General features: G+C 43.7%; 1 protein-coding gene across 2 annotated transcripts in view; it reads left to right on the top strand.

Annotated features, from left to right (window-relative positions):
- ADAMTS2 (ADAM metallopeptidase with thrombospondin type 1 motif 2) overlaps positions 1–24929 on the top strand; it is a 261540-nt gene extending 236611 nt beyond the window's left edge. For both annotated transcript variants that reach the window (XM_040602875.1, XM_040602874.1), the window contains 11 exons: positions 794–969; positions 4969–5102; positions 5891–6014; positions 6640–6720; positions 8175–8338; positions 9521–9680; positions 10354–10486; positions 12740–12947; positions 14221–14350; positions 15391–15480; positions 19801–24929. In XM_040602875.1, coding sequence (XP_040458809.1) covers positions 794–969; positions 4969–5102; positions 5891–6014; positions 6640–6720; positions 8175–8338; positions 9521–9680; positions 10354–10486; positions 12740–12947; positions 14221–14350; positions 15391–15480; positions 19801–20261 — 1861 coding nt within the window. In that variant the 3' untranslated portion in view covers positions 20262–24929. The remainder of the gene's footprint in view (positions 1–793; positions 970–4968; positions 5103–5890; positions 6015–6639; positions 6721–8174; positions 8339–9520; positions 9681–10353; positions 10487–12739; positions 12948–14220; positions 14351–15390; positions 15481–19800) is intronic.
- Positions 24930–27668: the final 2739 nt, after the last annotated feature.

The raw sequence follows: 27668 nt of genomic DNA, 5'->3' as shown, positions 1-27668 counted from the left end.
CTGTCTTACTGTGATATCATCAAATGTCAAGATCCTAACAGTGAGAACAGGAACAATTGTCAGAATTAAATGACTTTACCAGACAGAATATTTTAACTTTCTCGGTTTGTGCTGATAAAATGATTTAATTTCTAGTGTTAAAAATTATAGAATCAGTGGCTAAAAAAACAAAAACCCACCAAGTTTTATGAAGCAGCATTTTCTAATGGAACTTGTTCTGTTAACAAAAAATTTACCAGTTCTTGTTTTAGCCTGTGTTACATTGGCAACATGAAAGTGACCTTTTTAACTGTGGGCAAAGTTTTAGTTGTAAAATCTATTTTCATGTAGGAAAAGCCTAATGTACTACTGAAAATGTTTTCTGTGTTTCCTGGAAGAGGGTGCAGACCCAGCTATAACTCCTGAGCTCAGTGTTGCCGGATCCGACAGCGATCTGAGGCATGTCTGCACTGAGCTGGGCTGCTTCTGGGTTTGCTGCTGGCTTAGGGGGGAATGTGAATGGGTCTCTTCGGCTGGTTGTGCTTTCCTTTCCTGGGCTGCACTGAGAAAATGGCTTTTCTTGCCTTTATCAAGTGGTTTGAGGCTCTACTTGCAGAAATTGCTTTTGAAGAGATAAATAGTGACGGCAGGTTTTTAAAAGTAATACAGATTTTCCGTATCAGAAATACGTGACTGGCTTCATCAAGTGCCTAGTGACATGACTGGGAATTAAATTGCTCCTCAGAGGATTTGATAGACGCTTGATTCATGCATTAATGGCAAAACTAACCGTGAGTGTCTCTCCTCTCCACAGTCCTGCCAACGGAGGCCGCACGTGCGTGGGGCCGAGCTACGAGTTCCAGCTGTGCAACACTCAGGACTGCCCCAAGGACTTTGAAGATTTCAGAGAGGAGCAGTGCCGGCAGTGGGATCCTTATTTTGAGTACCAGAACATGAAACACCACTGGCTCCCCTATGAACATGTTGATGGTGAGCGGTCCCTTTTTCCTGTGAAAAGTAAAAGCAGTTGCAAACACGAATAAAAATGATATAAGGAGGGGTAAAACTTCTAGGAAAATCATACCTCACAGATCTGTTATGAGTTGTTTGGAGGGATCAGTGAGTATCAGTGTATGAGTGATCCAATTCATATAATGTACTTGGATTTTCAAAAAGCTTTGGACCCTGTTCCCCTGTAACTGCTCTTAAATTATCATGAGATAAGAGGGAATGGGCTTGCATAGGGGTGGGTGTTCCACAAGGATGGGTGCTGGGAGCATGGATGCTGCTGAGCATGCATGGCAGTGAGCAGGGAAAGGGAGCGAATGAGGTAACAAAATCTGCTTGGGATACAAAATTACTCCAACTAATTAAAATAAGAAGGCCCACTGTGATTGCTGCAGAGGGACCTTGTGACACGAAGTGACTGTATGTGGCAAATGAAGTTTGGTGTTGAAAAATGCCAGTAATGGATATGGGGATAAAAAATGGTAAGTGTGTACATGTGGACGGGTCTGTACACAAGGCGGGCTCTGCAGGGAGAGGTGTGGCAGCTGGGGATAGCTTTAGGAAAACATCAATTTGGTGACTGTCAAGAGCGGAATGGAAAATACCGATCTGCCTCCGTGTACCTGCACGGTGTGCCTGCGTTTTAGATACTCTGCCAATGCAGCTTTCAGATTGTGCCCATCTCACTGCTGCCCCGTGGCTAATAAACCCGTGGTTGAAAAGCCCAAACAAAGCAAACATAAGCAATGGCTTCTGAATGAGGAGAGTTTAGATAACCTTGGATTTTCACTCTCCAAAAGCGATGATTTACATTAAAAAGATAGAGTTACAGAATTGTGACTGGCATGGAGAGACTGAACATGGAATGATTATTCAGTTTCTCATAACACAAGCCTCAGAACATCAAACAAAATTATCAGGTGGCAGATTTAAAACAAATAAGAGGAAGTACTTTTCCACACAGAGATAATTAAACTGGAATTCATTGCTGCAGGAAATTGCAGAGGCCAGAAAGTTTTAAAGATTATTTAGAGAGGTTCTTGAAAGTCCCGTAATCCAGTAAAAGCTATTAAACCCAAGTTCCAGCCATGACTTAGGAAATCCCCAAGCTGCAGTTTATGAGGAACTTGGAGAATATTCTGAGAAAAGTATCGGGTTTGTTCTTACGTCTTCCTGCAAACGCTGCTGGTGCTGTCGGAGGCAGGTGTTGGGTTGGATGGGTGCTGAATCTGAACCAGCATGATCAGTCTGATGTTCTGGCATCTCAGCAGAGGTCACCTCTTAGAATAAAAATGTTCCTTTTCCCATTAATGCCTCTGCTTAACTTTCAGCTGGCTGACTGGGGCCACGACGGCTGTTGCCGTGCTATTGCCAAGTTGTATTGAAAACATGCTGAGAAGAGGTTTGACCAAACAAAAAGGCGGAGGGCAATGATTCTCGACTTGTTTGGCAAGTGGTGAGGGCTGCTCGCTAGCTTTAGACCTGGTCACTTCATTTGAACGATGTATCCTTCAGGGCAGGGTTGGCCTGGCGAGGGGCCAGTACTGGGCACCTGGGCTGTCCTCAGCCGGACACCCATCTCTGGGAGGGAGAGGGTCACTTTGGGTGAACCACTCTGCATTCCGGTGAAAGGATGCTCTGCCAGGAGTTAACAGCAAATCCCTTATAATTAATTTGCCTGACTTTCTTCCCAAACAGTTTGCAGGGTTCCCTCATTCTTTTCATGCCATCTTGTGCAGTCTGGGATTTTCAGATGTGCAGATGCAGCCTCACAGCTTAATTTCATGAAATAGCTTTGCTGGCAGAGGGAGAGGGGACGAACGCTGCGGCCCGCAGGACCTTTGCTTCTGCTTTAGCCTTTGGAGCAGTCTGCTGCAAAAACCACTGAAACTAATCAGATGTTTTTCTATTAAATTCAATGGCTTCTGGGTGAGAAACCAGCTCACTGATGTCTGAGCACTGCTCACTGGGCACTGCTGGTTTCCCATATAACTATGGTATGACTGCAGCCACCTTTAGAATTACATTTACCTGTGCAAGGTTATTAGAGGGAACAGCTTTTGTGTGAGAACAAGGCTGGAGGGTGGCTTATGCTTGAACTCTAATGTATTTTAGAATCCCTTTTGTAAAGATAAGGCATATCAGTGACATACTTTGTGAAGATAATACAGTTGTGGCTCAAAAGTGACATTAAATCCATATACTTCACACGCAGCTCAGCTGGACGTGTCTGACACATTGTGCATGTGATGGGGACAGAGAGGAGCATCTCACCCTGTGGCCAGAGAAAAGCCACCAAGCTGGGGTACACCCCAGTGTGTGCTTGAGCGCCCTCGTGCCACCTCGTGCCATGGCCTGTCTCTTGCTCCAGGCCCCCTGAGCATCCCATTTCGCATCTGCCAGGACACTGTAGAGACATTGGCTGTTAGCTCCCAGCCTCAGCTAAATGAGAAGGAAACACATGGGGAGCAGGGAACAGACAGGCACATGGTCACGTCCATGCTCCTGCACCTCTACCATGCCCAACACCAGTGAATAGAAAGAAAATAATTCTTTGCAATTAACAGGGTCCAATTTAACGGCACTTGCACATTTACTGTTCCCATGGACCAATGGGAAAAGAACCCTCTCTAAAATAAAGCCCTTGTACAGAGATGTTGGCACCCAGTCAGACCTTCTGGTATTTTCATTTCATCGCGTGCAGTGAATGTATGGTATGTGTGGGGTGGGTGTGGGTACATACCCAGGGGGTGTGTGCGTACACGACTATGTCTTGTGCACGGCTAAATATTTCTAATGTATGCAAACACATCAGGTCTGCAATTATTGTGATCTTAATAGTCCCCGGTTAAGAATCTGCACTAAAAAAGTACCTGTTTTAATAGTCTAGACCCTACGTTTTTAGCCTGACATCTCTGTGCTGTTCAGGAGCAGTAACAAAGGTCTCTGATGTACCAATACCCGGTGGCCATGAGGACACCAACAGCAATAACAAGGACTTTATTAAAAGAGGGCAGAGGCCATGGAACTGCACAGCGGAAGAACGCAAAGGGCCTGTGAAGATTTATTTTAATTGAACTGCTATAGCAGAAAGGTCGTTATTGTTTTAAAGGGTGGGAAAAGTGTCCCAACTTTTAATCACATTAAAATAGCAGAATCTTTATTTGTTTCATCTAACAGAAAGGCCATCTACTCTTCACTGCCAAGGAAAGCATAGTGAATCCCATTACGGGGCTGGGGACAGCCAGAGAGATGGGTAAAATGAAATACACTGGCGGAATACAACTTTATTCAGCCACTGACTAGTCATTTCAGCTTTATTTTTTGTTCTTAGGTCTTTGGAACAGATTAGGAGAAAGAGGTATACTTGTCTGGCTGTTCGTGCATGTGTTAGCAATATTATTTTTTTTTTCCAAATCTCTTTGACATCTTACCTTGTTTAATGTTTTTAACTAACAAGCACAACAATGAGGGAGAATTAACTTTGTGTTTAGGAGGAAACGATATGGCCCAGCTGCCTCTGAAGACATTTTGGATGCCAGATTCACTCGGTGCTGAGCAGCTGCTTTGAATGGCAAAATGACTTTTGCTTTTCTCAGATTTAAGTGCAGTGCAGGAGAAACTGATGCAGGCACCTGCATCTCTCGCAGGTAGTCACGTAGTATGCAGAAACCTCTGCCAGATTGCATCATCTGATACAGGATTAAATAGAGGCCCCCCCAGCAAAGTAAATGATCTGTTATTTTTAAGACTGTCTCCTAATGATGACATATGGATGCTTTATGATTCAGTAGTTTCCCAGTGATCACATAGCCTTTGAAAGGGGATAAGCATCGATCATTTATGTGGGTACCGTATTGCGTTCTGTGATGTATGCAAGGAAGAAGAAGAGAGCCAGCGCTATTGAAAATGCTGTTCACAAAGTCAGTAACTAAACTGTCAGAGCTGAACACATACAATTTGGGTAATTTCATTTTTCAGCTAAGGAAAGGTGCCACCTGTATTGTGAATCAAAGGAAACAGGGGACGTGGTGTATATGAAAAGGATGGTACACGATGGGACCCGCTGCTCCTACAAAGACGCTTACAGCATCTGTGTGCGGGGAGACTGCTTGGTAAGCTTCTGGTGGCTTGTTTCAGAGCTTAGTATTGTGAAAACAATTTAAATGGTACCTTGAGTGTTTCCAAGAATGACTAAGTATAATAACACTTTGGGCAATAAGGAGATTTCATTAGGATTATTGTCACAATATTATGTGTGATATTCACAGTTGCCATCACATTGCATGTGACTCAATTCCAACAGTGCCTACCTACACAAGTAATATTTAATGCAGTATTTTAAGATGAACTATTACGATTAGCTTTCAATGAAAGCTTTTCCTGCTGAGGTTTAGTCGGGGTGGAATGTACGGTGAACTAGGAACATGCAGCAGCTTTCAAGGAAAGTGGTGTTAAGGTATGGCTGATGTGCATTCTCTCAGTATTTGATCAAGCTATTTTTGAAAAATCAATGGCAGTTTCTCTAAGTTGGGATCTGCCGCAGGTCATCTTTCAATGGAATTAGCACTGGTGGAGGTGCTTATCCTCATATAGATGCCTGGATTCTCCTGGAATTTCAGCATCTGCTTTAAGATAAACTGAGGCTTAAGAGCTTTTCCTTAACCGTGCTGCTTTCCTTCAGTAAGAGGACCACTGATAAGCATAATATATAATCACCTGATTGACAGCTATTATAGGAATGGGAAGTATTATAAACCCTTTAGATGTTTATCATCCAGGAAAATACTACAATTTGTACTTTGCTGAAGCGGAAGTCTGGGTTTTGATATCTGAAGTGAAGGCTCATTTGAGTGAAAGTATGGTTAAATGAGAATGATTTTTTTTTCTCTTTTGTGCACAGAAAGTTGGGTGTGACAGGGTCATAGGGTCCACGAAGCAGGAAGATAAGTGTGGTGTTTGTGGAGGAGATAATTCCCACTGCAAAGTGGTGAAAGGAACATTTTCAAGGGTGCCAAAGAAACAAGGTTGGTGCATTCAGTGTGTTTTGTCCCAGGGCATTCAAGGTGTTTTTGTTTGATCTCTTGTTTGATGGAAAGTATCAGAGCAATCACAAATCATTTACAGCATCACTAATTCCAATAAACTCTCTGGACTTTAAGATGTGTCTAGAATTTGAAAATAAGACTTTTGTCCAGTGGTCAGTTAAGTCTGCTGATATCAGGTACTGTGCATGCATAGAGGAGGGCTTCAGTGCTCCATGTTGGAGAGCTATGGACTTAGTTGTGCTGCTGATGTCACTCAGCTGCTGTCTGAGTCACCGGAGTGCTGCAATAATATGTCACCATCACTCACTGTCAGACAGGAGCCTGCATGGTCTCTCTCTGTGGGTGTGAATGGCATCCAAAGCCCATTTTAGTCTGAAGCAGAGTCTGTTGTTGATACTTAAGGCATTTTTATTGTGACCCAAAGTCCTTTGTCCCTGTTATGTTCCATCACCTGGCTCAGAAATAGGGATGGGAATGACACTGGATTGGATTAAGCTTGCTGTAATACATCCTGCTTTTAAAAAATTATCAAAAAACCTTAGACAGACTCTTTCTGTTTGTGCCATACTAACCAGTTACTATCTTTTTGAATACTACAATAAAGGGCACATAAAGATGTTTGAAATTCCTGTTGGCGCGAGACATTTACTTATACAGGAAACAGACACCACCAGTCATAATCTCGGTAAGTATGTAACAAGTAGGAAAGTTTTCAGTCAGAATATTTTTTTCCCGCTGTTTATTTTTGTCTCTGGAGCCTGACAATGTGTTTATGCATTTGTTTACCCATTATCCTCCCACACCACATACCTCCTTGAAGTCTGTTAAATAAGGAAACTTGTTTGGCAATTTGATTTCCCTGTGCTGTATTCCCTGGTGTCCTAGCCAGAAGGTCCCTGCATTGGCATGAACGTGCACGAAAGCTTCTGGGAGAGGAGCTGAATTACATTATGGGGTGCAATGCATTACCTCTGTGTGCATCTCTCGTAACGTGCTTCCTGTCCTCAGTCATTTCCCAGCTACATCCAAATCCATTTCAGATTCTGCCCCATGGCTAACAGTATTGACGCAAGGCTGCCCGATCAATCCCGCAGCTTAGAAAGTAATTGAAATCCGCTCCTTGCGGTGCCCTGTAATCAATGCGAAGCAGTGTCTCATAGGCTGTTATTAATTGGAAGTAAATTCATAGTGAATAGCCTGCTAATTGTATCGTGAGTCATCCCAACTTCCCACCGGCGAACGCTTCCCTTGCTGCTCGGTGCAGCCTGGCCCTGGGGATCAGGAGGGCGATCGCTTGCCGGGGCAGACCAGGTTTTTCTTTCAGCGTGGGGCAGGCGAAGCACAGGGGGCACGAACAGCTTGCTTTCTGTTGAGACCAGTGCTGAGGGAGCAGCGTGCTGGGGTAGCTGCTAGAGAGAGAAGGCAGTGAAAATCTGGTATTAAATAGCAAACAGTCCCTGCTTCTTCTAATGAGGGGAGCAAATTTTCCATCCTGGGAGAAAACCAAGAGTGCTAATACGAAGGTGGCTGAAGTGTCTCCAGGTGAAGGGTGGGGAGAACTGATGACAGTTGAACCAGAGGAATTGGGCACGGTGTGCAATGACAGGTGCCTGCAAAGCAACAGGACCTTAAGCAGGGCTGTGTCGGTGTCAGGGCTGGATTTGAGCAGGAGAATTAATACCGTTTCTAGCGTCTCTCTCTTGCTGTGGGGACCCGCTGGGGGTTAGCCCAGTAGCCTTTCTCTCACAGAGCAGTAACAGCCCCCTGAGCTTGTGAAAGAGCTGAGTAGCTGTGGGACCCCCACTGGCTCTCAAATTGGCTCAGATTCGGCCAGTGGATTCAGAAGTTGTTAGCTGGGAGCAGGCAGATGGATGCACGCGGTGCAGTCGTGCTGGCCTCATTTCTCTGGCAAGGCAGGCTATGAAAAGGGAAAAAAAAGGACGATTGATGTTTCTGGAGCTGAGCAGGAAAGCACTGGGAGTTCAGTGAAACACCTGAAAAAGTCTTTCCAGACCCGTGAGGGAACAGAGGGAAAAAGCACACTGGTCTTTTCTGCTTCGCCCACTGGGACAAGAGCAGAACAAAACTTGAGATGAGAAGCAAAACCTCTGGTATTCACTTTTCTTATGTCGTTCCTAGCAATTAAAAATCGTGAAACGGGAAAATTCATTCTAAGTGAAGACAACTATGTGCCAGACTCTAAAGTATTTATTGACATGGGTGTGGAGTGGGAATATCGGAATGACGATGATAGAGAAACTGTGCAGACCATGGGGCCGCTGCGTAATGGGATAGTTATTCTGGTAAGTCAAATGAGAAACATCTTCCATGGAACACAACGTCAGGGTTACAGAGCCATAATGCACTATAATATATTTTAGATTCCTCTTGTGAGTTACAAGAAGGCATCTGCTTCAATTATAAGACAATAGAAGATGTATTTTAATTCCTTTCTCCTAATTCATTGCTCTGTACAAGACTTGTTATAACTCGGGGTTATGTGTTGAGCAACCAGCTCTCATGATCCATGATTTCCTGGGGGTGGCCCAGCAAATGGCCACTGTGTAGACTCTCCAGCTTACTTATCCTATCTGACATGTAAACATTAGTTAAAAAAAAGGTCAAAAAGGTTCATATCAGATAGGTCTAATAGCTCCTCCTCCCATCCATGTTTTGAAAATGTATCCTGCAAAGGCAGATGCAGGATTCTTGTGCTTCCAGGCTCCCTTTGTGAGGTCACAGCCAGTTCTGCACTTCCCAGACTCTCCCGACTATATTCTTTTTTCATTGCAAAACAGCAAACAATAGACTGCAATGAGGAAGGGTAGATTGATTCAGAATCCCTCTGAAAGCAGCTGTAATGTGTTGATCTACACCAGCTGAACGTCAAAGGAGGAATAAATACTGTGTTTTCAAAGGACCAACATTTTGCACTTTATTTACATTGAGTTCCATTTTCTTGCATTTGTCTTAGTGCAGTGTAATAGCAAAAACTCTTTCTAAATAGTTTACATTTGTCAGAATTAAGTAATAAGCTTCACGGAATTCCCAGGATTATCCTAAGATTTGTGTTTTATCAAAAATAAACACAATTTTTTTCACTGCTTTGAATCATTTGTGCATTTGAATTTGCCTTGTCTTTCAGTGGAACTATCCATTATCATTTTAGTACGACATTTCCTTCCTTTATGATGGGATATGGAAAAAATTTAGTATCATGAAGTCAGTCCAGTGCTGGCAAGAAAAATCAGTCTAAATCAACAACAGTCTTTCTTATTATGCAGTGTAGAAACTCTGTGTCATAAGGATACAGATACTTTTTCATCAGGGAAAAAAAATATGTGTTGAGTGAAGCTAAAAGGTTTAAATCCCTTCAGGGATGGTTTTACATCTGAGCCATGATGATTGCTATTTCATGTCATCTCACATAGCTTCTGATATCAGTCTTTCATATCTTTTTTCCCTGCATCTGTTTTGCTTACTAGGTGATTCCTCATGGTAGTGCCAAGATATCTTTGACTTACAAGTACATGATCCATGAAGATTCCTTGAATGTCGATAACAATAATGTTTTGGAAGAGGACTCAGTGTCATATGAATGGGCTTTGAAGAAATGGTCCCAGTGTTCAAAACCTTGTGGAGGAGGTAAAAACAAAAGCCCAGAGCATTCAAAATTGATTAAAATTGAAAGAAGGAACACAACGTGTGGGATTGCCACAAGACATTAGGGAGACCAGGAGCATGGGAGGGTTTTATTTAAGTTAAGAAAGAGATAAATAAATAGCAAATGGAGTTAAAAATCTGACTTAGATGGTTTGAGGCACAGATCTGGGGTGGCTCATTTCCAATTTATGTTTATGAAACTGAAAAATTGTACAAATGTGCAAGATTTGGATGCGGGTCTCCACGCTGCGAGGGTGGCAAACCTCAAGGTGTCGCGGGGCAGCCCTTTGTGAAGCTGCATCCTGTGATGGGGACCCCGGCTTTAGGGGCAGGGGTGTACCCTGGTGCTGTTCACCAGGCTGATGGTCAGGCTGCAGCGCGCGAGTGTGGCTGTGCAGGTTTGCAGAAAGTTTTTGAAATGCTAGATGTTGTTTTTCTCATAATAGCCTGTAGTGAAAAATAAAGAGGATGAGTAATTCTGGGTGCTACATCTACCTGAGTAAGTGTTTATTCAGTGCAATTTACAGTTCCTTTTGTAGCATGTTCACCTTTAGTTCCATTTGCAACCTTTGACGGCGTGTGTGCTGTTTGTTTGAAACTTAAGTCCTGGGTAAGATCTACCAGTACTGAAAATAAGAGGAGTGTCTTTCTTCAGGCTACCAATTCACTAAATACGGCTGCCGGAGGAAGACAGACCACAGGATGGTTCATCGGAGTTTCTGCGAGCTGATCCCAAAGCCTAAGCCCATACGCAGGGTGTGCAACCTCCAGGAGTGCTCCCAGCCCATGTAAGCATCACTGCCCGGCAACAGCTGCAGTAGCATGGTACCCAGCTTCACCTCCATTCACTCACCATCATTACAGAGACGAAGGGCTGTGGGGATGTGATGCTATGCTCTGCTTGTAGAAATACTGTCTCTGGGACTGCTGGTTCCTATTACTTCTGAAATATGTTGGATTAGAAAAGAAGTGCCGTCTTGGTCCAGACATTTGTGTTCAGGCCATCTTGAGGTAATAAAAAATAGACATAAATTCAGTTTATGCCAGTTGATTTTACACACTGTGAGTTAACCATGTAAGAACAAATTTACAGAGTGCAACATAAGAAAAACCAATGTCATGCAGCCTCTCAAATCCAAATCTTCCTAAAGTTCACAGTGTATTTTTGGACATGTAAAGACAAGGAAAAATATTTGACCTGTTAGATTTCTCTGGCTGCCCTGATACAGAGTGGTAAGCCTGTTGTACCTTCATCGTTGCTATACATAGTTATCAAGTGTTATAAATATTTTAATTCACATTTTCCAGGTATGTTTTTTTGACTGGCAGCAGGTTACTCCTGTCACATGTGGCACTCGTATATTTTTGTGTTGCTACTGCAAGAAGTATGTTGATCCCAGCTTTTACCTCTGGGGATCAAGTCTAGATTCTAGGAAACAGAGCAAATAAGTAGAACATATCACACAATATTTCCTAAATTCCTTTCAAAAAAGATTTGAAAGAAAGAAAGGTCAAGAAACTGTGCCCCATAAACTCAGCATGGGTCAAGTTTTAACATTTATTTATTGGAAAACCGAAGTAATGGCCTAACTGTATCTCAGGCTCTCTGGGAAGGACTGTATTCTCCTTTCAGCTGCAAATATAATTGGACCCAGGTACCACAAAGACTCAATAGGATCCTAAATTGTACTTGGATTCCTGAATGTTTCAGTCACCTCTGTTTCCATAGAATGGCATCAGAGCATTTTGCACTTGTACATAGCAGAGGCAATTATTTAAGAGACTTTATGAAGCTCCTACTACACCCACTACACTAATATGCTGCTGCTTCATTCCTGGGAAAAAATCATTTTTGTTTCAGAAATCACCTTAGGATTCATGGCTTTGTGCTCCACAGTACTTGCCTTCCTCCACAGCTGCGTAATTTCAATAGGATACAAAGAGAAAGCGGGGTGAAATTGCCTCTTTGCTTTTTAACTCAAGCGTTTAGTGCATTGCCTTGTGGCCATGCTGTTTCTTGACTATTTCTAAAGCCAGGGGTTTATGAGTACTTTAGGACAATTGCTTCAAACTGAAGATACTTCTTCAGACTATATATATATTTTTTTTGGTTAAGTTTATCCTATGAATACGGTTTACACTGAACAATATTTCTTTCTTGCAGATCTTTGCATTCTGTAAATATTTATAGACTGTTGCATATCTTCACTTACTTGTTTATAACCAAGCTTCCAGTAGTGTACATAAATTTCCTTTGGTCCTGTCTCTCCTTGTTGCCCTTCTCTAAGATCCTTATAATTTGTAGCTGTAATTCTTGAGCCAGTTTGGATGATCAGAATTTTCAACTGTGCCACATTACAAACCATACGTTTCATTTTTCAGTGGCCAAACTGATTTATGAACTCATATTATGAGGACATTATGAACTCAAACCTTCTGGTTTTCAGTGGAGTGTTGCCTTCCCCAGACCCAAACATTTATGATACTGAGGACCCCAATGTGCCCAAGTTCAGCCCACACAGCACTGACGGTGTAGCTGGGGGGGCCAGTACTTCTGCAGGTGGTGTCTAGCATGACCAGGAATGTGGTCCGTGGGGTATCCAGATACAGCTCAGATGTTTTGGATTCACTTCTGTGGGAACTAGCTGTGGGGATGCCTGGCACATGCTACATTACATGTACATTACAGTTCATGTGCCAAGACCTGCGAAGCTCAGCAGCACCCTTGGGTGGCTGCTTTTGACATAAAAACTACCGTATTTTTATGTGCAGTCTTGGAGGGGCCAGCTTAAAATCAAAGCAAATGAAGCAAAGTAAGAATAGTGCTTATCTCAGAGATAATGAGAAAGAGTAATTTTGAAGATCTGGGTCTTATTACTGATTTTTCAGGGACACGGTCAAATAACCCTCATCATAACCAATTACGGTTTTTCATATTTTCCTCTTTTTCCATATCAGAACTAGTTTTACATCTTGTGTTTAAGAGTTACAGATCAACAGACAGAATTTTCTCAACTTATTCTCTTTTTTTGCTAACGCAGATGGGTTACAGGAGAATGGGAGCCTTGCAGCAAAAGTTGTGGGAAAACAGGATATCAGGTACGATCTGTCCGCTGTATCCAACCCCTCCACGATAATACAAACCGGTCTGTTCATACCAAGTACTGCAACAACGACCGTCCAGAAGGCAGGAGGCCTTGCAACCGGGAGCTTTGCCCAGCGCAGTGGAGAATAGGACCCTGGTCACAGGTCAGTCTCTTTTCAGAGGTCTCAAGCAACTAATTTTTAAAATGCAGGGGAAAAAACCCTGGCATTTGTTCTGTGCTTTCTGTTCAAACACATTGACACAATAAATACCTGCACAGGGGATGTATTGCTTCTACCGCTCCTAATGCCACAGAAAGTGAGTTAGATGGAGAGATGGTGGTAGCAGAACAGCCGTAAAGCCATCCTGCAGTGGTGCTGGCTGGCTGAGCTACACCCTGTGAGCCACCTGCGTAAGATGTCAGCATCAGGAAAGCTGACTTCTGCCTGCTCTTTATGCTGCTTACAGTCATTCACCTGTTGACTTACGCTGAGAGAAGGGAAGTTAATTCTTTTGTCGCTGTTTTATTTTCTTTCAAGTAAAGAAGACTTCAAAGTCTTCAGACCCTGTGATTAAGGGCACCTAAGGAAGTTAGGCACCAACACTTGTGGAGATTCAAAGGTGTGAGCATCTTCAATGTAAAGGCCTTCAGCAGATTTAGCTGCTCATCCTCATAAGGTTCTGTCCATAACCCGAAGGACAAAGTTTTTCACCTAGTTTACTATGGAAATACAGAGCATCTATACATAAACCTTTTTAGTTTGCCACTGCTTTGGGCAAAACAGGATTCAGTCACTCTCATAACAAGTGTCAGGAGCTGGGCTTTTTCTGCATTCCATCCCTGGCTCTTTGGCTAACTCATTATGTGAGCAAGAAATGCAATGTTGCTGTCCTTTCTTGCTGAAGTATTTACTAAAGCAGTAAGAAGTTCCACCTATTCATATTTGCAAGTCTTCGCAGTCATCAAAAGGCAGGAAATGTGAGTAGAATATTGCAACATGGAATTGTTCTTATAATTTTGATATGCTGGAATTCCTTCCAGTTCACCTCAGCGTTCCTCCATTAAATTGTTCAAAAAGCATGGCTGCATTTGGAGAAACATTTTATTTTGGAACTGTACCATGCAAATAAGCACAAACAATTTTTATCCCCACTGGGTTGAATAGGTGCCACGTGCCATCCCTGGTGCACGCCGTGAATAGAGGCCTCACGTTTACAGTTGATATTTCATTGCTCAAGCTTTTTCTGGGAGTGTGTCACGGTTACTGGCATAGCAGAAAAAGCAGTGGTTCTCCCTCTTGCTTAGGTACTGTGGTGGTTCAAAGAACGTACCGTCTCGGCTCAAATCAAGGGCAGCGGTTTAAAATTTAAAAGCTAATTTCTAACCTGTTGTTTCCAAAGGGTGGCTGGGGCTCTAACGGGTACATCTCCTTCCAGTGCTCTGTCAGCTGCGGCAATGGCACGCAGGATCGCCCGGTCCTGTGCCGGACCAGGGACAACGCGATCGGCCTTTGTAAAGAAAATAAACCAGAGACAGTACGGATTTGCAGACTACCTCCGTGTCCAAGTAAGCGCTTGACTTCTCTAGCATATGTTACTTGCTGAAAAAAGGTTATGTTGATTGTACTTGTTTGAAATGCCTTAGTCGGGTTTATACTTGTGTGCTACATCTGCCTGGGATGGTGGTTCTCCATAGCCCCGGTTTTAAGCAGGCTTTCCGAATGTAGAGCTGTTGTGTGGCCGATGGGCTTCTTGGGCACGTGCTTGTTCTCTTCACATGGTGCGGAGCGCCGCTTGCCCCGGGGCAGTGTGGGCAGCTGGGGCGGACCTCAGCACAGCAGTGCTGGCTGGATCTGGCCAGCAGGTGACAGGTCCCTTGGGTGAGAAGCTCTGCCTGGGCCTGGCCCTGCACCCCTGAGACCTGCTGGGCTGGGCAAGAGGCTGCTGGGTTGTGGTTCATCAAAGGCAGCATGGACAAAGATGCCTCTTTGCTTTCCCCATCTTCAGCGAGACTTATTTTCCATTCTGTCAAGCACAAGTTCTCTTCAGGGGTTATCTAACTCAATTTTTTTTAAAGTAGAATAAATTTGTTCCTACTTAATCCAGGAAACTAATGCCTTTATCCTTGTTAGCTTTTCAGCTGTGCAAATTATACTGGTGAGACTGTTTTACATATTCCTATTTAAGTAATTCATATTTTTCTTTCATTCCTCGTGTATTTCTCAGGGTTGCTTTTGATTCCTAATTAATTAGAACCAAGCTGTCAATTATGGTCTCCAAAACAAAGATTTTAAAGAGGCGTTGTAACTAAACCAGACGGGATGTATCTTAGGACATACTTAATGCTGCTGTGACAAGTGCTGCTGCAGAAGTGGCCTTCAGGCTATCTTGGGTGTTGTCAAGAGCTGGGCACAAGTTGTAGCAAACTGGCAAAAAAACCCAACCAACCAGCAGCCTCTGCCTAAAAGTGCACAGCCCGGTCACAGTCCTTCCCCAGGCTCTCTGCCCTCGGAGCCCACTCACTCTCTTAGCTTATCCACATCTGAGAGGTCAGCTACTTAATGCTAACGTATGTTGTGTTACATCTGTTTTTTTCCTCTATTCAAGGAAATGTTTCTGATCCTTCAAAGAAAACCTACATGATACAATGGCTGTCAAGACCTGATCCAGACTACCCCATCCAGAAAATATCTTCAAGTAAAAGACCCATTTATAACTCTGCCTTTGCCCTTAAATGCATGCCACACCGAATGTGGACTTTGCCTTTTGCTCTCTTCTTCTCTCTATGCGGAAAGTTCCCTTGACTTTGCGAAGTTTAAATCTTGGGCTGAATCTTTTTTTCACACCAGGCACTCGGTGCTCGGTGTCTTTCTTCTCTGGAGCTTGCGTAGCACTGGTGGTGGAGGTCTTGAAGTATTGGATGTGTGAAGTTGGATCTCCACAGTATGTTGCAGTCCTCTGAAAGGGAGCTGGGATCAGTTTGCTTGTTGCTTGGTGGTGGTGAAAAAAGGCTCTTACTGGTTCATGATGTTCAGTTTGATAGCAAAACTGAGAACTTATTGTGAATGTGATCACATCACAATAATGACACCTTGTAGTGCTAAAGTTCTCCTTTATCTAAAACCCCTAAATCTCATAACTCTCTAGTTTCAGTTCGCCGACAGGGTAGTCTGATGAGTGAAAGAACTTTTTCATTCCACTTTCCTTTGCGGTACCGTTGCTTTACTCACCCTTGCTACTCATTTTTTTATTCCTGACCCTCATGTTTATGTTTGTGGAGGGCTCACTGGGAAGCAGAAGCTCAGTTTCTGTCGGTACTTTCCATGCTGCTATGACGCCGTCCGCTCTCGCCAAACTCCCGGTGGTGGTTTGAAATGTTTCTCCTTGAGAAAAGCTGCATTCCTTTTTCCCGTCGCACAATTTTTGCCAGTTTTGCGTACTTTCGCTTTAGAAGCAAAACTGAAGCAGAACAGGCATGGTCCGTGCTGAAGGTTGCGTGGTGGTGTTTTTCTTAACCTGGCAGAGGCAATATGATGTTTTCATTGACTACGATGTCTCCAGCTGCTCAGCATGGAGCTGTTTATACTCATTGCATCTTTGGTCTTTTTTCACCATGTGCATGTCTGACTTGACTGGTGCGGTTGTATGTGTGTGTGTGTATGTATGCTCTATAGATGTGTCAACTGGCAAACATAACAGTGTGAACTACTACAGAATTACCTCAATTTTTATTGCTTTTTTTGCTTAGAAGAAGAATTTTAGAAAAATGCCTTAATGTTGAAATGTAAATGGCATTAATTTACCAGATCCAGCTTTAAATATAAACAGTACACTGGTACCTTCAGTTAATCTTCATATGGAGTGTTTTTACTTGAATGTTAACTATTAGAAGGCAGTAAATTTAATCCGAGGTTAATTTGCACAGTGCATATCCATATCTTCATCAAGACAGGATTGTGACCTGACTTACTGAAATTTAACTGGCATTCTTGCTTCACCTTCAGTGTTTGTGTTGAAGATTTGGAATTCACAAGTCATAAACCTGTTTGTGACAGTCAGTACCAATAGTAGAAGCGTATCAACTTTAAAATCGCAGCCTTGGAGCAAATTACTACCTTATTGCATTGCTCATATTTTTTGGAAAAGTGGCATTTTTGAATCTTTGGGTCGTCAACAGTGTAGCACTTCAAACTTGTCATTATCATGTGATCACATATTTAAATTTTGCTGTTAATATGACAATTTCCTGAAACATGTTAACAATTTACATGAAAAAGTGAAAAAGCAAAGACACGTATCTGGCACTGAATACTGTTATGTAAAATAATCGGTGTTTAACTGTATAAATATATTCATGACTGTTACCTTTAAATAGACAATGTTTAGTGATGTTTCAAGAGATGGGTGGCTATAGAGAATGGTGCAATAAGGTATCTGGGCATTGTGCACTATGTCTATATGCACTTTGGTTTATCAGGGATATTTTATTAGTGTTTTGTATGTATTTAACATAATATTAAAGATGTGCCAATTCAGTTTGCTTTTCAATATTTTTTTATGAGACTAATGTGTACCAAAGTGACTGTGAAACTGATTTATTTTTTTCTTACTGATGTTTTGAAGATATACTTCCAGTCTGTCATGCATACTGCAAGTAAAAATAAATGAAAGTTCAGCAAATCTGGATATTTTGGTTTGGATGGGGGATAAAAATTTCATTCTCGCATTCATAAGTTACAGAGTTTATTTATATAACTACTCAGATGTCACTAAACATATTACATAATGCAGTTTTATTTTCATGTATTTTTAAGCTTGACATTACGTATTTTTCATAGGAAAAAAAAGGCATTTTTCTAAAGGTGCTTTTAGGGATTCTTACAAAGCCAAGAACAGATCTGCCTTGTGGAAACTACATTTAAACATTCTATCTGTTGGCTTTTATTTTGCAAGCCATTTGGAGAAGCTTGCATTAAGATCGTGTAACACAAGGCAAAATATTCAAAGGGGGACTCTACATGGTATGTAAAAACATCTATAAAGCTGTATAGGCACATGCAGTCCTTTGTGTAGAGTTGTGCATGCAGACATGAACGGTTCCAGCTCTTAAAGACTGGCTTGAAAATGTCTCTAAAAGCAAGGCAGAGGTCTTAGGTTCCTGAGAAAGGAGTTGTTCTTTATTTCCAGCAGCAGCTGAGTTTAGCATTTGAAAAGTATGAAAATGAATTGACACGTTCAAAAATAGGAACCAGAATTTTGCTTTTCTGCAACAAATGCAACACCAATTGGGGCATAAATACAAGGCAGGGAAGGTGTTCCCGCCTTCTGCAGCCAGCACTAGCATTTTGAAGCAGCAGCAACAGTTATTAGTTTATTTTAGACTGATATGTTTGCCAATTAAACACCTATAATGCCCTATTTTGTTAACTGAGGATGAGTGAAGAGGCAACACCTACACTTTCTGAGTTCACTTGGTATCTCTGAATCTGCTCTGGTTCTCTGCTTTGCTGTAAGGTTGCTGGCAGGGTAAGCCAGTGTTTGTAGCAGGGTGGTGAAATAAAGCTCCAGTAACACACCGACTAGAGCACGCTGTCTGCGATCGGGTACACTCTAAATAAAGGCGAGTAATTAGAGTTACTCATCCTTTACTGTAAGAGTAGATGGAAATGGAGTGAGAGCAGGGAGAGGATCAGAAGTGATTTCATCTCTGCCACAGCTCTCTGGCCACAGAGAAAATGTTTTGTTACTGTTTATGCCAAGTGCTGGTCAGTCTGCCATTCCCCTCAGCCCTCTCCTCTCCTACAAGCCCTCTGACTCCTGCTTTCAGCGTGGGCTGCACGTTGGGATTTTTCCTTCACTGCAATTGCTGATAGTTCCTGGCTCCATCACTGCAGCCTGGAGGCACAGGAGCTGCAGACGTGTGTGTAGGACAGGGGACAGGTAGCTTTCTCTCCAAGGACCCTGCTAACCCCTCACCATCCATCCGCTGCCAATCCATATGGTCCTCTACTCCTCTAAGCAGAAATCACAAGGGCTTGAGTAATCTCTGAGTAGGCTTCTATTTATGTTTCTCAAACAATAATACAGTTTGACCAGTTCACCTTTAATGCCTAAGCCTACATTTTGCCACCTGTATTTCAGCATTGTTGCAGTGCAGATTGTTGTAGCAGCTACTGACAGCTTAAAGCCTATCAATTATTGCTCGCTTTTTTTTTTTATTACAGTTTTCCAGTCAGCGATACAAAAACTGGGACTTGTTACTGAGTCTCCCAGTCATTAATGGGCTGGCTTGCCTGCACCGCACTGGTGGTTGTTCTGAAATATCCGCTCCCTTCTAGCAGGAGGAGAGAAGCGTTATGATAAATGCACCGTTTTTCTCTCGACCAAGGGACATGCTCAGGCAATGCTTCTGTTTTCAGAATAGAGGTACCTGGCAAAAATATCACTCCAGTGGGAGATAGGTTACTTCTGAGAGTTACACGGTACACATCAAATTAAGCCTTGGCTTTCCTGAGACAGTCCAGATAAATGCAAATTACCCTGGCTGTGGTCAGTCACTGTTAGACTGCAGAAAAGCATTAAAGGGAGCGAAGAGGGGAAAAAAGATTTCTCAGTATAAACCTTGGTGACTTTCTGGGGGTTTAATGTAGCGTTAGCAACAACACAGTACTACCGGTGTGTTTTGAACTCTAAGCCAAGGCAGGGACACAGTTCGTCGTGGCTGCATGGTCTTCAAGGGTAGCACTTCCAGAGCGTGAAGCCAAACATTAGTGTTACGGTCTATAGCGTGGATGGGGCTGGTACAAACAGTTCAGAACAGCTTTTGCATCCCTTGAAGTGAGCTGAGTTTTAGGTTTAATACTAAACCTGCTTCTGCTTATAGAAGACTCATTTGACTGTTTCCCATCCCACTTTAAATACCAAACCCTCTGCTCACTGCCAAAGCTTCAGCTGTGTTTCTTTTTCTGATTAATTTGAAGATGCTCTTTATTTATCTGTTCCCTTTTTCTCTTTCAGAAGATCATTGTCAAGGAGACAAGTCAATGTTTTGTCGCATGGAAGTTCTCTCTCGTTACTGCTCGATTCCTGGTTACAATAAGCTGTGTTGCAAGTCCTGTAATATGTACAGCAATATAACAGAGGACAGCAATGTAACCGATTCTAACGTAAATAAGAATAATGTCATTGAGGAGGAGCACCTGACAACCCTCAGCCCTCCCACGGGAGTGTCCACCACGCAGTCTGCCACCAGCCCTCCTGCTTCCAAAACACGTGCACCTCCTTCCAATGCAACTGAGGAGCACCCAGAAATCAATGCAGTGGATGTTCCCTATAAAATCGATGGGCTGGATAATGAAGTATCACAGCACAACATCATTACACGGAGAAGGATACCTTATGAAAGGACAAGGAATCAAAGAATTCAGGAGCTGATTGCTGAGAAAAGGAAAAAAGAGACTCTTAGGAAAATAAACTAAAATGGAAATATGGCACAAACAATGTTTTTCTCTTATAGAGATGTTACCAACATCATACTATTGCCCATGTCGTAGAGACTAAAAATGGGGGGAAATCAAAGTGGTGCTATGGCAGAGATGCCGAATTCTCAAGCCTACTATAAATGGAAATGACAGATTGTTTCATAAGTGCTAATGGGAACACTTTGATGGCTAGGTTTACAGGGTATGGTAGAGTATTAGTGCAATATGATGACAGCCTTTCACTGAATCCAAACAAACTGTAATACCTAGGCCAGGTTAGCAGGTTTCTTGTTTATGGGCTCTTGTAAGTCTTCCATGCCTGTGTAAAACTGCTTGGGAACAGTCATGGGAGTTACACTTAGGATGGAGGAAAACAGTCCCAAGACATAATAAATCCCTTTAACACTGACAAGCAGGTGGTCAGCAATCCTGTGATGCTTCTGTGCATTGCACAAACCCGGGCACTAACGCAGCCCCCGGTTCAGGAAGGTACTCGAGGACATGTCAGGCTCAGTTTAGCTGAATTTGGTAGAGCTGCTCCCGTGGTTACAGCTAGGCATGTGCTTACATAGCTTTCTTAACCGGCGCTGCATAAGAAAATATACAGAAAATTCTGTAGCCATATATATTGAGTCAATTAAAAAGTGGCAAACAGTAGTTTACCTATTTCCATACACAATTTCAAAGGATTCTCCTAAACTTTTGAAGACGTGCAAGACATTTAGTAGGGTAGATCCAGCCAACTTGGACTGACAACATCCTAATCTTTCTGTTTACAATAATCTGTATTTTTTTATAGTCTTTAAGTTCCTGTAATGCAACAGCCTCAGTGGGTTTTGTTGGTTGGTGCTTTTTTTATTGGTCTGATTTTTTTTCTACCCACATACTGCTTAACTTAAAGATGACTGGATTCTTGTTGCCTTTGGTGCTTTGTTAAGACAACATGTTTTTTTCTTCCGGTAGGATGAGGTTATTTTGGAGGAAATAATTTTGTATTATCTTCCTTCCCTTAGGACAGCTTTATTGGTGCAGAAGTGAACGTTTGCTGTGCCCTTACATATGTCCGTACACACATACACACACACGTGTACTCACAGCACCGGGTCTGCTAGAAACTTTTTAAAATGTGTAACCTGACAACCCTTTGAGTACTTCCTTTCCCCTCAGGGTCATCATGGTTTTCATAAGTCATTTTGAATTCCTGGTTGGAGATCAGAAGATGAGTGCAGCTTGGCTCTCACACTGCAGAGACAGGAGCGTGGCTGGTTCCTGCTGCGGGTGGCACTTGAGCAGTTTTTCTCCTGTCTCCTGGCTTGGACTCCTCCATTTGTTTCCTCTTTGCTGGTAAGCCTCCTGCAGAGCCCGGGGCTTCCCTGAAATCCTTCTTTTACCGCTAGGTAGGTCTGATGGCTCCTAGATCAGATTTTCCAGTCTGAGAGTAAGATCTCATCCTCCAGCCTGAGCTGGTCTTAGCTTGCAGCAGTGCCAGTAACAAGCCTGTATGTACAGTCACATAATTATTGGAAATGCTCTGAGTTTCCAGCAATGTGTAACGTCTTTTGTGGCCTGGCTGCTGGCAAAGAGCTTCACAAGTATTGCAAGGTGAACCACAATGGGTTCTTGTGACCCTGCTTTCTGCCCTCGACCACCACAGCTGAATGAGCTGCCCAGTCTCCTCTTCCAAAGCAGCCAGTCCCGCTGGAAGGGAGGTGAGAGCCTGCAGGAGCAGCGGTCTTTGCAGCACTGAGATCTTGAACTGTCCGGGCCTGAACTGTGGCCAGAAGTCTTTGAAGGACAAGACCTGATTTAAGAAAAGTACTTTATGGAAATACTAGCCAAAGCAGAGGAAGAATGTTTCCAGCTGGTATGATGGCACTGAGCATCCCTCCTTACAGAGGACCGGGGTGATACGCTTGGGTGAGTGTTTAGGAGCAGCTCAGGTAGTTCAGGGATGGGAGTTACGCTGAAGACTATGAAGACTGGGAAGCATAATCGGTCTGGTAAAAGTCCAGAGCACTAGGAAACATCTGGGCCAAGCAGACGTGGCTGCAGATGTGAAAGCAGCAGCCAGCACAAGCAACAAAGTAATCTGTTCTGGTTTTGAAAAGTAAAACTAAAGCTCCGGTTTGGCTGGGGCAGTGGCAGGAGTCTCACCTCAGACTTTTAACTACTGAGACACTAAGCATTTTCCTGCAGTCAAAAGTTGCTTACCTTTCGTTGCCCATGTGGTAGCCCTTGCTCGCCCCAGCCCTGCTCCGTGGGCTGCCTGCTGTTAGGGAGCCACGGCGCACGGGCAAGTCAGACGCTGGCCCCAGCAGCCTTGCGCCAAGGGATTTGTGGTGGCCTACAGACAGGACAAGTCTTAGTAACAGCGTAGGGGTCGGGTCACATCTGTGCAAAACAGAGCAATGTAGTAATGAGCACTGAAGGGAAAAAAACCCCACCATGCTGTTTATGAGCAAGGAAGACGTGTCTAAGTCAACATCATTCCAGCTGCTGTGCCATGGGAGACAGCTGTAGCTGTGCTCCAGCCTATAGACAGGGTATTTCTTGCCTTCCACATTTCCTTTACACAGATGTGGTTAGTGTAAAACTCATCTTTTCCCCTTCAATTTATTTGCCTGCTTTTAGCTCTGTCGACAATAAAAATAAACCACAACCTCCAGCTTTTTCATAGCCTGGAAGCACATCCAAGCATCCAGTAAACTTAGGAAAAGCCCTTACAAACCCAAGGGTAGAGAGGGGTTGGGGGCTCAAAGTGCCGCAGGTGGGGAGGTAGAAGTTGGCTGCCTGGAGGGTACCGGGCTTACTCTGGGACTCTGTACAGAGACCCATTTCTCTGACCTCCAGAAGCCTGAGATAACCCATCTCATAGTTTTTGTTCTTAACTTCTGGAACGGGCTCAGTCCACCAGGCACCATAAAGCAACGCCAGGGGAGGACGTGCCCACAGCTCAGATGGTGCCTCACAAACAGCCTCTTCTGTCCAAAGGACTCTGAAGTTGAGTCCCAATGGCAAGTGGGGCAGGAATGTATTTGGTGCAACTTCAGGTAACCTTTCAGCAAACAGCAGAAGGAAAGGCCTGTTCCAGCATGGTGACCCAACATTTAAAAAAGGCCAGGGTGGTTCTGCGCTGAGTATTTCCAGCCGTGTGTCCCAGCAGCCAGGACTGCTGTGGGCTGGGCAAGGCTGAGCTGCCGGGGCTCGCTCCGTCACATGCGGCACGGACACCCTGGCTGAACCTGCAAAGCTCAGAAACCTGACTGCTTTGCTCTTTCTCTAGAGTGAGTCAGTTTGCAATCTAACAAACCAAAAGTATTTTTCCAGGTAAGGTGGAAACTTCTGCTGCATCTTGGAGCAGGAGCAGTCTCCCAAAGGCTGGTGTGGTGCTGCGCTGGGGCTGGTGTTCGTTAGGGACCCGACGCAATGCCTAGTGGCATCTGCATTTGAGAAGGGTTTGCTCCCTTCTCAGTCTCACCTTTTGGGAGATTTAATTTGGTTTATTTCTCCCTGGGTTTAATTCTACTGTCTAGCTGTTATTTGGGGAACACTGAAATGATATTTGAAGGAGCAGCTTCAGTCTAGGTGGCTCAAGACAGTGAGATGCTGACGGAAAGAGACTGACTGGTCCATCTCCTTACGGTACAGGGTCACCAGCTGCCTTCTCTTTACAGTCTTGCTGCACGAGGGGGGAAAAAAAGTCTCTTCAGACCAGGAAAGATGCCTTCTTTTCAAGCTGGCATGAATTTTTCAGAAGGTGAGGTTTTTTCAGCAGTTCCCCATGCTGGTCATTTCCTAAGGACATAGACCTCACTTCTACTGGAAAACAGAGCAAATCTCTATTGATAAAGAAAAAGCAGCCCAAGGGGTTTTGCTTTCAGCTGATCTTTGTTCCATGTCATGCAATGGAAATAGCGGTCGTTTTTTGGTTGGTTGAGCTTTGACAACTGTTCCGCTTTTTTCTACAATGCTATAATTGGGCAAGAGCATCATTGTAGTGTGTCTTCTGTAACCATTTTGCTGTTGCCCAGGTACTGCATTTTGAGACATAATGAGCAGAGTGGTATTTTGTTGTAACCTAAACCCCAGAAACTAAAGCAGATTTGTAAGTAAGTATATTCCTGCAGAGACCATCTCAGAGATCTGAGAGCTAAAGCGATGTGCTCCTGTTAAGCAATGCATTTTGTGATCTAACCGTGCAAGTACACAGCTTTGTAAATTGTCATTTTTCTGTTGGTTTAAACATAAAATTCAAGTGACAGCCCCTCATGAAAAAAAAAAAAAAAAAAAAAAAAGATCCCAAACCAATTCTGGTTCTCTTGGCTCCAATCTACTGCCATTTTTTTCACCAACATTCCTTTAAAAATTTCCGTAATCTGTTATGAATGCATCACTTTTTATATTCATATATCCATTCAATATTTAGTCTCACAACATCTCCATAGAATGCTTTCAGATATTTTGAGAATTCTAGAAATGGTGCTTTACCAGTACTCAAAGGGGTTTATGTTTTATTTTATTACGTAATGCATTTAATGTCTTATTTACTCACCTACAATGCACAGTATTAGCTATGTTCATCTGAATATCTATATGCAACTTCCATTCACTTACATATGCCTTAACAGAAATTGCAATAAATAGCCATTTCTTGTATATTAAAAATGTATATACAAATTAGAATCTTTAATTTTATAATTTATTAAATTCAAATGTCTGTGTTCTTTTGCAAAGTGTTTGACTTTTCCCTGTGCTTTTTTCATTGAAGTAACATTATGCGGAGATGCTGGGGGAAGAAGAACCAGCATCTTCAGACTCGAAACCAATTCAGTTTCTAAAACTTGATCTTAATGAAGTGGAATTGGGATACACCTGCTGCCAAAGTCTTGCGTTCTTGCTACAACATCCGTTATCCAAGGCCAAATATGAAGTCACTGGACCAAAACCTCAGTTGATAACGGCACAGAAATTAAACTCACTTAAACCTGCTTGAGGCTCTCAGCCTTTAAGTTCAGCTGAAATCCATCCTGGTCCGTGTATCATCTGCTTAAAAGGCTCAGGTATTTGGGCTTCTATTCAGGACTGATGAGCAAATTTCACTTTGCATGTCCTATTGATAAAATAATTGCTCCTTTCCATGAAATTCTTTTGCATACATTTTCCTGCCATAACCTGCACCCTCACAGCCAAGTTTCCTTTAAAGCAGAAATGAATCTCTCCCATCTAACTGAAGTTTGTTGCTTGAGGATTTGAAAAGTCCCCGCTTACCTTGATTATTCATGCAGTGCATTCAATCCAGTGTGTTCTTTAATCAGGTAACGAACTACCTCAGCATTTTTATTATGGAAAAGACATTTACTTACTTAAATGCCCTGATAAAACAGTGGATTGGCTAAAACCTGGGTTTCATTTACTGTGACAACTGATATAGTATCTAATTTCCAGCTGTGACAAGGGTGATTTTTTAATTCGCTTTTGCTTTCCCAACTGAAAGATTTTGGGATTTTTATAGCGGCCATGGGAAAGGGTCTCACGTCCATACCCCAACCACGAGAAGCACCCATGGTGGTGTCAAACACATCCAACGCCCCTCCCTCCTGCCCCGGTCTTCCTCTCTATGTCTTTAATGCCTAAAGATGACAATTACAAGAGGCCATCTCTTCCTGTCCTACATCAACTTTTTGGCCCCTTGGCATCCATCCTTCAGAGCTGGGCAATAACTGGTGCCCAGATGGCAGCCTGGACAGACAGACACAGGTGTACACATGGCCCCGGGGGGGTGGCTCTGGCCCCTGCAGGTACCAAAGCTCCTGAGCAGTATTTCCCCAGCGTGGGGGTGATGCTAAATGCAAAGGGAACTGGCAGAATATTTTTAATGTAGAAATATATTTTTAACTTTGAAATTTGCCTCATCTCTAAGGGGAAATACTGTGATTGTCCCCTGGGCCCTGCTGGGGGACTGTCACCGTTTCGGAAAGCCCATGACAGCTTAACACCTTTCTCCAAGTTTACCTGTAGATGGAGGCAGGTACCTGGGGCTGGATGAGCCTGGGAAACCGTGTTGTGGGAACAGCCCCAGGAGTGTTTGCTCCAGGAGCTTCATCCCGTTGAAAACCTTATTCTCATGTCCCCAAAACTGAGTGGCCCAGCTCAGGTCTCACTGCAGATAGCAGCTCCTTCTAGGAAGCCTGGCGCTGCAGGGGGGTAAACACCACTGACCACAGCGCTTGCTGGGCTTTGTTTACCCAGCTCAATGCAGCGTGTGCGTTAAAACAGAAGCTTTCTGGCAGTGGAAGGAAAGGGAACATTATCCTGAAAGAGGGAAGCTGAAGGGACAGTGCCTTACCTTGTTCACATAGATGATGCCCATACAGTATCCTACTCCTACAGCATCCACAAACACCACACACTGGTGTTCCGCCTGTTCCTGTACCTGAAGCTACGCCTGGCTCCGTGCATCCCCCCAGAGCAAACCCACCGCGTGTGATACATTGGTGGCAAGCCACAGACCCAATGCTAAAACCACACATTGCACTGCAAAATGGGTCTTGACACTTGCAACCTCTGTCTCCCATGCCTGAGGACCCCATCCTGAAGAGATGCTGAAGGGAGACCCTGCTGTCTTCATGGGAACCACCGCTCTGGCCTTGGAAGAAGCACAACTGGCCCATGCACTGCTGAGGCTGTAAGGGGGGTGGTGCTGGGCACTGCCAGGGGGCTCAGCTGTTTGATAGATGGTGTGAGACAATTTGTGTGTGAGGGGATCGCTTGCTGCTGCACAGGCAGTCACAGGAGCTGCAGGATCACCCGGAGGGCAGCTGGTTCAACAAGGAGGAATGGGCTGGGGTTGGAGCTTTCCAGCAGACACCCTCAAAAATCTGCTTGCAAGGCTAACACTAGCAAGAGGTAGCTTGGGCAGAGCAAGGAGCCTGTGCTGGTAAAGCAGGGCCTCCCTGGGCAAATATTCGTGTCATGTGAGGACGACTTACAGCTCGGCGGTGCAGAAATAAGCAAACAGTCAGGCCATGGCTGGCTCTGCTGAGCACTCTCTGAAAAAAAAAAAAAACCAAACAAAAAACAACCCACAACAAAAAACAGTTCAAGGAGCAATCCCAGGCCAGGGAAGCAGTTGTTCAGGTTATTCTCAATTACGCCAGGCAGAACATAGCTCCTCCAAAGTGCTGTGCAAACCTGCCTGCCCCCACACGCAGCGAGGGGGTGCAGCATGATTTCAGCCACCCACCGGAGGGCTGCTGGCGCAATGTGTGGCTTTGCTTACAGGGTCCCAAAAGTGGTGCAGAGCCTCCCTGGGGGCTGAATGCCTGGAAATCCCACAGGAGCTGCACATGTGTGTGAGTGTGCATCACTCTCCTGTGCTCTCTTCCCCTGCACCCTCCCCACCAC

This window comes from Falco naumanni, chromosome 8 (genome assembly GCF_017639655.2).
Source record: "Falco naumanni isolate bFalNau1 chromosome 8, bFalNau1.pat, whole genome shotgun sequence".
In the NCBI taxonomy this organism is placed as follows: domain Eukaryota; kingdom Metazoa; phylum Chordata; class Aves; order Falconiformes; family Falconidae; genus Falco; species Falco naumanni.
Note: the sequence above shows the minus strand (reverse complement) of the source record. Positions and strands in the feature narration are given on the sequence as shown.